The sequence below is a fragment of the Dictyostelium discoideum genome (genome assembly GCF_000004695.1).
Source record: "Dictyostelium discoideum AX4 chromosome 2 chromosome, whole genome shotgun sequence".
Taxonomy (NCBI): domain Eukaryota; phylum Evosea; class Eumycetozoa; order Dictyosteliales; family Dictyosteliaceae; genus Dictyostelium; species Dictyostelium discoideum.
In genome coordinates this window covers 4,011,460-4,023,946 of record NC_007088.5, presented here as the reverse complement: position 1 = coordinate 4,023,946, position 12,487 = coordinate 4,011,460, and the positions used below count along the sequence as shown (strand labels likewise).

The following is a 12,487-nucleotide window of genomic DNA, read 5'->3' as shown; positions in this document are numbered from 1 at the left end:
ATTTATGCTTTTTTCCAAAATGATTTAAGAATTTAATTAATTTATTTTTTTTAATTATTTTTTAAATCAATCCAAAATTTTTTTTTTTTTTTTTTTTTTTTTTTTTTTTCTTTCTTATAGTATTTCTTTTTTTATGTTTAAACTTTTAGTTTATTTTTTTTTTTTTCACACCTTTTTTTTTTTTCAAATATAATCGTGGTGTGTCTTTGAGAGAAAGAAAAAAAAAAAAAAAAGAAAAAGAAAAAGAAAAAAGCTCTTTCAATGGCGCTAAATTTAGATTAATTTTTGTGAGATATTTATTTTTGTAAAAAAAAAAAAATTTTATTTTTTTATTTTTTTTATTTTTTTTTATTTTTTTCATTTTTTTTATTTTTTCCTTATTTCTTGGGTCCCACAATTTTTTGAAAAAAATTTTTAGATTCAATCAAAACAGAAAATAATATGTGGCCCGAGTTTATTTATTAAAATATGTAGTTTTTTTATTTTTTTTTTTTTTTTTTTTATTTTTTTATTTTTTTACTAAATTATGTTTCTTAAAAAAAATTAAATAAAATTTTTTTTTTTACTAAATTGGACTATTTCTTTTCTTAACTTTCTTTTCTTATTTGATTTTTTTTTTTTTTTTTTTTTTTTTTTGGTTCTCAACGATATATATCAATCTCCAACTACAAATTTGGATTTAACTTTTTTTTTTTTTTTTAATTTTTTTTTATTTTTATATTTTTTTTTCTTTTTTTTCTTTTTTTTTTTTTTTTTTTTTTTTTTTTTTTCAAAAATTCAAAGACAACGTAAAAAATATTTTTTGAATCTGTGGGCCAAAATTTTTTTTTTTTTTTTTGGTTTTTTTTTTTTTTTCCTCAACAACATCGATTGAAATACACAAAAAGTCACACACAATTACATCTCAAATAAAAACAGAAAAAAAAAAAAAAGTGTATCTTTTTTTATTTTTTTATTTTTATTTTACAAAAGAGTGTTGATAAAAATAAATTAAATAAATAAAAATATATATGTAATATAAAATAAAATGAAAGATATTCAACATATACTTAATGGTAATTACTCACCAAAAAGAGTGCAAAAACTAGCTTCACATATACCTTCAACTATTGTACAAAAATACATTATGAAATTAAAACCACAAGATGAAAGAGCTCCCGATATATCAATTTCTATGATGCCAGTATTATGTATAAAATTTTATTCAATTGCAGGTTCAAGTTATTGTAAACAATCAAATTATTTAAAATTTTTAGAAGAATCATTTAGAATTATAGCTGAAGAAGGTAAATTTTATTTTTTTTTTTATTTCTCGATCCCAAGATTTTTTTTTTTTATTTTTTTTTATTTTTTTTTTCATTTTTTTTTTTTTTTTTTTTTCTTCCTTTTCCATTTTTTTTTCAATTTTTTTTCCAATCCCTCAATTTACCAAAAAATCTTTCTTTTTTTTTTTTTTTCCCAAAATAAAAAGGAGGTGATGTTTTAAAAAATTTTAATGGTGAAGAGATTTTAGCAGTCTGGTATAATAGTGATAAAGAAAGTGGTGAACAAATATTTTCATTCTTATCAAGAAGAGCAATAAGATGCGCACAAAAAATTAGAGCAATGTTTTATTTAATTTCTTCAAAAGAAGAAAATGGAAAAACTGAATTATTTGTAAATAGTAATAATATAAATAGTAATAATATAAACATTAATAATAATAATAATAATAATAATAATAATAATAATAATAGTGGCAATAGTAGTTTTAATAATATCCGAAATAATAATACGAATGAACAATCATATAGTTCTAATAGTATGCCTATACCAACGCCATCATCATCATCAAATATAAATATTCAACATTCTGATTATGATTCATTTACGCCACAGTTTAATATGACACCATTTATATCTTCACCAATAGCTAAATCAAATCCAAATTCTTTTAGAGAGAGAGTAGAAATTGAACAGCAAAAAGAAAGAGAAAGAGAAAAATTAAATATAAATACATCTTCATCGAATAAAGAAAGATTTAAACAACAAAATTATGTACAGACATCAACATCACCACCACCATCATCACAATTTTATAGCCAACAACAACAACAACAACAACAACAACAACAACAACAACAACAACAACAACAACAACAACAACAACAACAACAACAACAACAACAACAACAACAACAACAACAACAACAACAACAACAACAACAAAAACAATCATCATTTTCATCAACAAATTCAGGTATAAATATAAATATATCGACAAATAATAGTCAACAACAACAACAACAGCAACAACAACAAATTACAGATCCACTATTTAATATTTATGTTGGATTTGGCGAAGTTTTTTTAGGTAGTATAGGAGGTGATAATAAAACATGGTTATTACTTACAGGTGGTGATGGATTTTTAGGAATGTATAATATGATGAGAAATTATGAAATAGCTTCAGGTATTCAATCATTTCCACTTAAATTACAACTTTCAAGATCAAAACTTAGTAAAGATTTCGATTTTAGTAAATTATCTTCTGTATATAGTAATGTTGATGATAATAATAGTAATAATAATAATAATAACACAGTACCAATTTCAACTTCACCAGTATCAATTAATTTTAGTATTGGCTCAGTAGTTTCAAATTTATTGGGTTATAATAAAGATAATAAAGATAATAAAGATAAAGATAAAGATAGTAATAATAATAAAGATAGTAATAATAATAATAATAATAATAATGTAAAAAACAGTCATTTATTTAGTCAAATTATAGTTAATAGATGTTTATATTCATTGATTAAATCACATTCACAATGTGAAGTATTTGAATTTGATAGTTCAGATTCATTATTTTCACAAGATAATGATGATAATAATAGTTTAAATGAAATAACGTCGATAAAAAATACAGGTACAAAAATAGAAACAACAGAAATAACAGCAACAGCAACAACAACATCAGATGATGAATTATTAGGTTTTTATAAATCGAATATATATGATGAATTTTATATTTTTAAAGGTATGCATGATGTTTCAAAACCTGTACCATTTGCAATGGATAAAACATTGGAAGAGTTATCACCAGAGATATTAATTCAACTTCAAAGTTTATTATGGTGTCATATACCAACTCATATTAGAGTTTTAGTAACTGCCGATTCAACAAGTGAATATATATTTTTAGAGGGTCATAAGAAATTAAAAGATAAATATTTAAAAAATAATCAATCAAATTCACTTTTATCAAATTCGATTTCATCTGTATTATCAGGTGGCAGTACTACTAGTAATACTACTACTACTACTACTACAACAAATACTACCACTACTGCAAATACAACAACAGTATCAACATCATTTTCATTATCATCACATTCAAATATAGCATCGATTGATGAAAATACTAAAAGGTATCATGATGATAATAACTCATTTCAATTGAATCAAGAATGGAGTTTAGAATCTCGTAGTTTAACATTTGTAGTCGTGCATTTATTTAATCTTTCTTTTGTCGGTTCAACGTTAAAGTTTTTTAATCCAGTAGTTGCAAGAATTCAAGAGTTTTTAAGAAAATCCGATGGTTCAGTCATTGATTTGGTTCAAAGAGAACGTGGTGCATTTGTTATTTGTGCATTGGGTTTCTCTTCTTTTACAGATTCAAAAAATCATTCAATTAATGGTGTTAAAGTTTCAATGGATATTTATAAATTATTAAGATCACATACAAAACCATTTGTACGTGATTTCAATATACTAATTTTAACAGAAAAAGTAATTTGTGGTATGGTTGGTAATAAAATGAGATCAGATTATACTTTTATTGGTGATAAATTACATTATTCATTTAAATGGTTATCAACTTTATATTTTAATCAAAAAAGACAACGACAACAACAAAATGATAAAAATAATAGTTTAATTGGTGATAGACAAAATTTATCATCATTTTTTATAAATCAAGAATTTGCAGATGATTTTGATAAACCACATGAAGGTGGTGAAATATTGTGTGATGAAACTACAAAGAATAAGTGTGGTAAATATATTGTTTTCGATGATATGGAGGTTGATATTGATTATATCTCAACTATTGGTAGTAGAAGTTTAGATTCAAATGATATTTCATTTGAAGGAATTTCAACATTAACTTTTTCAAGTTCTTCACTAACATCACCACCTCCATCATCATTATCATCTCCAAAATATCAACAACAACAACAACAACAGAATAATAGTTTAGTTGTAGCACCATCATCATCACTAACATCACCAATTAGTTTAAGATTTCCAAGATTTATTTCAACATTTTATGGTTTCAAAATTATTGATATCGCTCATATTAAAACTACAAAGAATAGACAATTACTTCAACTTCAACAATATCGTGGTTTTAATGAAACTGAAGATATAGTTATAAGTAGTGATAGTAGTGGTAGTGATACTTTAGTTACAAATAGTAGTGGTAGTGGTGTGGGAATAGGGATAGGATTAGATGGTAAAAAGAGAACATTATGGACAGATTCAATAAATAAAAAATCTGGTTATATTTTATTAGGTCGTGCAAATGAAATTAGAGAGATTATGTATAGATATTATTTACTCACTGAACAATTGGCATCAACATTTACATTGATTGAAGCTGATATTGGTATGGGTAAAAGTTCGATCATCACAGAAGTTTTCAATGTAATGTCCCTTGAAGGTGCTAAAGTTTTATGTGGTAGTGGTTCATTATTAGAGAAAAATAGACCCTATAGTATATGGAGAGATATATTTTACGATTTATTCTTTGACGATGATGATGATTTTGATGATAATGAAAATGATGATAATAATTATAATAATAATAATAAATTCTTTGATCCACAACAAAAGAAACAACAACAACAAGAAGATAGGTTTTCAAAAGTTCAAAATATGCCAATTGAAGCGATTAGACAACATATCTTTAGGAATCATACAGATTTACGTATTGAATTCTTACCGATGATATCATTGTTAAATCCAGTTTTAAGAGTTAATTTCCCATCAAATGAAGTAGTATCGAAATTTATTTCATCTGGTTTAATTTTAGAGAAAACTTTTGAATTGTTAACTTATTTACTTAGAACTGCTGTTACCAAAAGAAGAATAGTTATCATTTTAGAAGATATTCAATATATGGATAAGGTTTCTTGGTTATTCCTACTACACATTAGTTTCACATTACGTCCATTAATGATCATTACAACTTCAACACCAATATTTGATTATCCATCAGAATTGGGTAAAATTAAAAAAACTTTTGAACAAAAATATCAATATGAAGAAGATAATATTGGAACTAATGATAATCAAATAAATAATAATAATAACAATAATAATAACAATAACAATAATAACAATAATAATAATAATAATAATAATAATAATAATAATAATAATAATAATAATAATAATAATAATAATAATAATAATAATAATAATAGTAATAATAATAATAATAATATTATAAATGAAATTGATGATGGAGATTTAAGTAATAATAATAGTGGTAGTAATACTAATAACACTGGTAGAGTATCAACAGATTCGTCAACACATTCAAATACATCGACAACATCATCGGTTTCAAGTACACCACAATATAGATCAAAAACTGAGGATCCTAATGGTAAAAATGGTAACCATTTCCGTAATAGAATTTTCATTGAAAAGAAAGATCAAGATCATACTTCCAATGGTCAACAAGTTATTGGTGATGCATCAACATCTTCACAACATGAAACTAATCCATCATTAAGAGAGGCAAATCATGACTCTATTGTTACTTCAGAAGATCATCCTTCAAGTCCTTTACAAGAATTTAATGACCAACCACCACCACCAACAACAACAACAACAACAACAGAGATTAAGTTTAATAATAATAATAATTATAAAACTAAAAGTGAGCCTTATCAATTTGAAATCTCTCAAAAAACATCACCTATTCAACAACAAACTATCAGGCAATCACAACCTCAACAACCTCAGCAAACTCAACTATCACTAAGACAAAAGTTGATGCAACCTCAACAACAAGAACAACAACATCCACAGAAAGTTCCACAACCAAGCCAAGTTCCACAACCAAGCCAAATTCCACAACAACCACAACAACAAGCACAACAAAAAGAGGCACAGCAACAACAGGCACAACAAACACAAACGCAAACACAAACACAAAAGCAAACACAAAAACAACCAATCCAACACTCATTCCCAAGATTACAAAAATCTATACACCAACAACAACAACTACAACAACAAAAACAACAACAGCAATATCTACAACAACAACATCTACATTTACAACAAAAACTACACCTACAACAGGAGCAAAAACAACAGGAACAAAAACAACAACACCAACAACCACAACAACAACAACAACAACAACAACAACAACAACAACAACAACAACAACAACCACAACAACAACAACAACAACAACAACAACAACAACAACAACAACAACAACAACAACAACAACAACAACAACAACAACAACAACAACAACAACAACAACAACAACAACACCAACACCAACAACACCAGCAACAACAACACCAGCAACAACAACAACAACAACAACAACAACAACACCAGCAACAACAACAACAACAACAACAACACCAGCAACAACAACAACAACAACAACAACACCAGCAACAACAACACCAGCAGCAACAACAACAACAACACCAACAACACCAACACCAACAACACCAACAATACCAACAACAACAACAACAACAACAACACCAACAATACCAACAACAACAACACCAACAATACCAACAACAACAACAACAACAACAACATCAACAACAACACCAACACCAACACCAACAACACCAACAACACCAACAACACCAACAACACCAACAACACCAACAACACCAACAACACCAACAACAACATCAATTAATGCAACAAAGACAACAGTTGGAAACTAAAAACTCAGCCCAACAACAACAACAAAAATTCCAAACAAATTCATCACAAGTCAATAATTCTCCATTACCACAACAACAACAACAACAACAACAACAACAACAACAACAACAACAACAACAACAACAACAACAACAACAACAAGATACATCAGAACAAACTAATGATCCTCCAAAAAAAGAAATTATTAAGAAAGAAAAGAATCAATATAGTTTAGTTGATAAAAGTGGTAATTTAATAACCAAAGCTCCAATGTCATTTGAATATGCAGAGATTCAAATAGGACCATTAAGTAGAGAAGTAATTTATGAATTGATAAAGAGAATATTAAATGCCAAAAGTGTAGGAGGAAATTTATTGAATATGATTGCTACAAAATGTGAAGGTAATCCATATGTTTGTTTTGAAACAACTAAATGGTTAAAAAACATCGATTTCATTGGGTCAACTCATAATAGATATTTCATTCAACCCCATTATTATGCCAGAAGTTCACCTACTTTACCAGAGGTAATCGATAGTTTCTTTATGAGTAAACTTAGTACCCTAAGTAATACACTCTCAATTATTCTTAGAAGTTGTTCAGTTATTGGTACAATCAAATTTCCATTTGCATTGATCTATCATCTATTCCCACTCGGACAAAAAAGACCATTCCTAAAAGAAACCATTCAAAAATTGGTTGATCTTGAAATCTTGGAGATCATACCATTGGATGATATCGATAGCTTTTCTCACTCTTATCCACCAAAGAAATTAACATTCAACAACAGTAATTCTTGTAATAGTTCATCAATTGAAAGTTTCACCACTTCTACAGGTTCAGTTAGTGGTAGAGATATTTTAAGTGGTGGAAGTGGTAGTATAAGTGGTAGTACAAGTGGTGGTAGTGGTAGTATGAGTGGTGGTGTTAATTTTAATTACAATACTTCAAATCCAACAATATTAAATAATTATTTCTATAATAATGGTATCAATAATAAAAATGCAAAATTAAAACCTTATTTTTCAAGAACTGATCCAAGTTCGAGTGTAAATCGTGGTAATAATAATAATAATAATAATAACAACAATTCAAATAGTCCAAGCAATATCAACAATAACAATAGTAATATTGTTAGCATAGCTAATAATAATTTAAATAATAATAATAATATTCATATTGTTGGTGGATTTAGTAATATTAATAATACTAGCAATAATATTATTATTAATAATAATATTATCAATAATAATAATAATAATCATCATCATCATCTTCATATAACAAATCCGACTTATAGTACAGATGATAATCAATTTAAAAAGAAAAATATTTATCAAGTTAATGATAGTATTCATGATTTATTTTTTGGTGAATGGGATTTTTATTATTGTTTTAAATCCGAATTCCTTCAAGAAGCATATTACAATAGTTTATTATTAGCTCAAAGACAATCATTACATTTAAGAATGGCAAATTGGATTGAAAAGAATTATATGGAATATGATTTAGATAATTATTATCAATTTTTAGCTTATCATTGGTCAAAAACAAATTTATCAGATGAACATAATTGTGAGAAAGCATTACAATCAACTTGGGATGCTGCTCAACATTGTTTAAAACTTGGTAAATACTTGGATATCATTAAATATTATTCAGAATATCTTGGAATTTTCCGTGCAAAAAGAAATAATTTAATTCAACCAGATTCAACTAGTTTTGATTTTAAATTTACTTTTAAAGAATCTCAATTATTTAAAAATAATTCAATTCAAATACAACCAACAAAAACAACTAAACCATTATCATTTAAATCATCATCATCATCGTCATCGTCAAATATTAATAATAATAATAATAATAATAATAATAATAATAATAATAATAATAATAATAATAATAATAATATTAATAATGGTTACTTTTTTGATAAAATTGAAGATACATTTACATTGAATAAAGAAGAGAAAATAAAATATTCAAAAGCATTTAAAAGAATTGGTGAAGCATTTTTATCTATTGGTTATTTATCACAAGGTGAATCATATCTTTTACAAGCGTTAAGTATTATGGGAGAGCCATTACCAAAGGCAATGTCAACTTCAATGACATTTTCAATTTTAACTCAACATGCAAAATCGAGTTTAAAGAAAGCAATCTCTTCAAAGAAACAATATAAAACTCAACCAAAGTTTACCAACAATACACCAGATATTCAAGAGGTTGTAGAGATTTCTAGTATCTATTGTAAATTGGTTGAATTGTATAGTCGTTCTACAATGTTGAATTATGCAGCTTATTGTGCTTCCAAATCCACTGAAAAACTTCAACCAATCGCTCAATATCCATCATCATTGATTTTACCACAACTATCGATTTGTTTATCACAATTGTCAATGGTGTTATCAGTGTTTTCATTGGTTACTAAAGTTTCAATATCTCATGCCAAACATTCTCAACGATTGGTCGATTGTTTGCTATCTGCTTATATGAGCGTAGACGACCATGATGCTGGTTCATTATTAATGTATTCATTGTCATCCAATTCATTAGGTCATTTAAATCAATGTTCTTGGCCAAAAGTTACTCAATCATTGGATCTTTCAGCATTGGAATTCTCTTTAAATTTAGATTTATTTACAAAGGCAGAATTCGAATTCAACCTCTTTGTTTACCTCTCACAACAATTACTTAGAGGTGACTTATACTTTTGTAATATTTTAATTTGCGATTATTTATTCTTATTAGGTTTAGGTGAACAAATTAACTTTTCTTCTGTCATCTATAGATTATTAATCAATCAAAAGAATTATAAAAAACAATATGATGAAATTCAATCATTTGGTTTCGTAAATTCAGTTTTTGATGATTTCTATGGTTTCAATCAATTTCAAATTTTAATTAAAGGAACAATTAAAATTGAAAAAAAAGATGATGAAAATAATAATAATAATAATAATTATAATAATAATAATAGTAATAATAGTAATAATAGTTATAATAATAATAATAATACTAATACTAATAATACTAATAATCAATCACAACAACATCAACAATCAACACAACATCAACCACGACCTCAACAACAAACACAACAAAAACAACAACCACCTCAACAATCACAAAAACAACAACAACAACAACAACAACAACCACAAACACCAAATGAACCATTGACATTACAAAAAATATATGAAATGGTACCACCTAGAATACCACTTCGTTTGACATTACCAAAACAACAACAACAACATCATCGTCATAGTCAAAATTTATCACATTTACAACACCACCAACAACAACAGGATGGACAAGTAGAAGGAGGATATATGGTTCAATCACCAACTATTGAACTATTGACACCACATACTAATTATCCATTCTTTCCATGTGGATTCTCATTCTATCAATATTCAACTTATTGTTTAATTTATCAAGGTAAAATTAAGGAAGCTCATATTCAACTAAAGAATAGTTTATTGGTTAGACCAAGTCCAGAAGGTACAGAAGAAATATTTAATAAAGCATTGTTATCAGTTATTTATTTCTCAAAAGGTAAAAGTAAAAAATCAATCGTATCAATTCAAAGAGCTATGGATTTAATAAATTCAGATAAACCAGCATATGGAACAGAAATAAGTTTATCACTAATTTTAATGGCTCGTGTTTTACTTTTTATTTTAAATGATGAATTCTTTAAAAATCTATATAACGATAATCCAACATCATCATCATCATCATCATCGTCATCATCAACAGCAGCAACAACAACAATACCAACAGTTAATAGTCAATTTGATTTAATGGGATTTGATGATAATTTCATAAATTTAAAGGAATCAATTATAAATGATGCTTCTGATATTTCTGAAATCAATGAATTGATTAAAAAAAAAGAACAACAACAACCACCACCTCAACAACCACCACCACCACCATCTTCTCCATCATCTTTAAATAATAATTCTAAATTTAAGAGTTTTAAAGATTCAACAGGACGTGATCATAAAACTGTTGAAGTTTGGTTAAGAACAATGTTAACTTGTTTAAAGGGTGGTCCAGATTTTTGTTATCCATCTTATTTACGTCTATATGGTCTCTACATTTTATTTTTAAATAGAATTACTTATTTCTGTAAAAAGTATAAGAAAACTATGATCTCTGCAGTTTCATTCAGTGGTGGTAGTGGTAGAAGTAATAGTGGTAGTAGTAGAAAATCAAGTTTTAATGAAAGTCTTTCTGCAAGTCAAGCCTCTGATTTATCAAGTAATAGTAGTGTTTCAACAAACTCTAATGAATTACAATCATTCAAAAAGAAAGCTTTGATTTTATTATATAAAAGTGTTAAAGAATCAAAAGCAAGACAATTACAATTGGAAGAAGCATTATGTTGGGCTGAAATCATCAAAATTGAAGAAAATCCTGATAAATTATCAATAGCAAATTCAACTGCAAATGATCTTTATCAAAAATTAAATATTCAACCTTGGTTTTAAAAAATAAATAAAAAATAAAAATATAATTAAATAATAAAAAAATAAAAAAACAAAAAACATTTTTATAGTAAATCATAATATAAATAAAAATACTTAAGTATTTTTTAGTGTTATAAATTGGGTGGATATGGATAATTTCAAATATTTTTTTTTTAAAATTTTTTATAGTGTGTCATTGCTCTTGGATAAAATACCCAAAAAAAAAAAAAAAAAAAAAAAATAATCAAAAATAAACCAGATTCTTAGAAATTTTTTTTCTATTAGTTCTCATAGGTTATTATTATTTTTTATTTCCAAAATTTTAAAAAATAAATATAATTCAATTCAATTCAAAAAAATATATATAATTTAATGATGAATTCATTTTTTAATATTTATTTTTTAAAAAAAGATATGATAATATATAAACTAAAAACAATGGATAAATTATTTAGTTGAATACTTATATATAAAGAAAATTTATCATTTGTATTTCTTTGTGTAAAAGAAAAAAAAAAAATATATATATATTATTTTGGAAAAAAAAAAATTAATAATAAATTCTAAATGTTTTAAAAAAAAAAAACAAAAATAAAATATTTAACCTTGTGGTAAGGTTAATTAAAAATAGTTTTTAAGTGAAAAAAAAAAAAAAAAAAAAAAAGAACTTTATTTAATTTTTTTTTTTTTTTTTTTTTGATATTTTCTATTATCTTAATTAATTCTTAGTTCATAACGGAGTGTTGTTGTTGTGTGTTGATGTTTAATTAGACTTTCCTACCAGAGTTTTTTTTTGTTTTTTTTTTTTTTTTTTTTGTTTTTAATTTTTTATTTTTTTTTTTTTTTTTTATTTTCATTTTTTATTTTTTATTTTTTTTAATCACTTTTTTACATTTTCGAATAAAATGTCAAAAAAAAAAAAAATGATTTTTTAAATAATAATTTAATACTTTCAGACAAATAATGTCAATTGAGGAGCATTTACACTAACATTATAATAAATCAATCAAACCATTTTTTTATGTGGGATTTAATTTTTTTT

General features: G+C 25.3%; 1 protein-coding gene across 1 annotated transcript; it reads left to right on the top strand.

The window, feature by feature from the left end:
• Positions 1-1,027: 1,027 nt before the first annotated feature.
• Positions 1,028-11,466, top strand: DDB_G0274275 (hypothetical protein; the record flags this gene model as incomplete). The annotated part of the gene is made up of 2 exons (XM_638884.1): positions 1,028-1,286; positions 1,472-11,466. 2 exons carry the CDS (start codon positions 1,028-1,030, stop codon positions 11,464-11,466), a joined length of 10,254 nt encoding a protein of 3,417 aa, XP_643976.1.
• Positions 11,467-12,487: the final 1,021 nt, after the last annotated feature.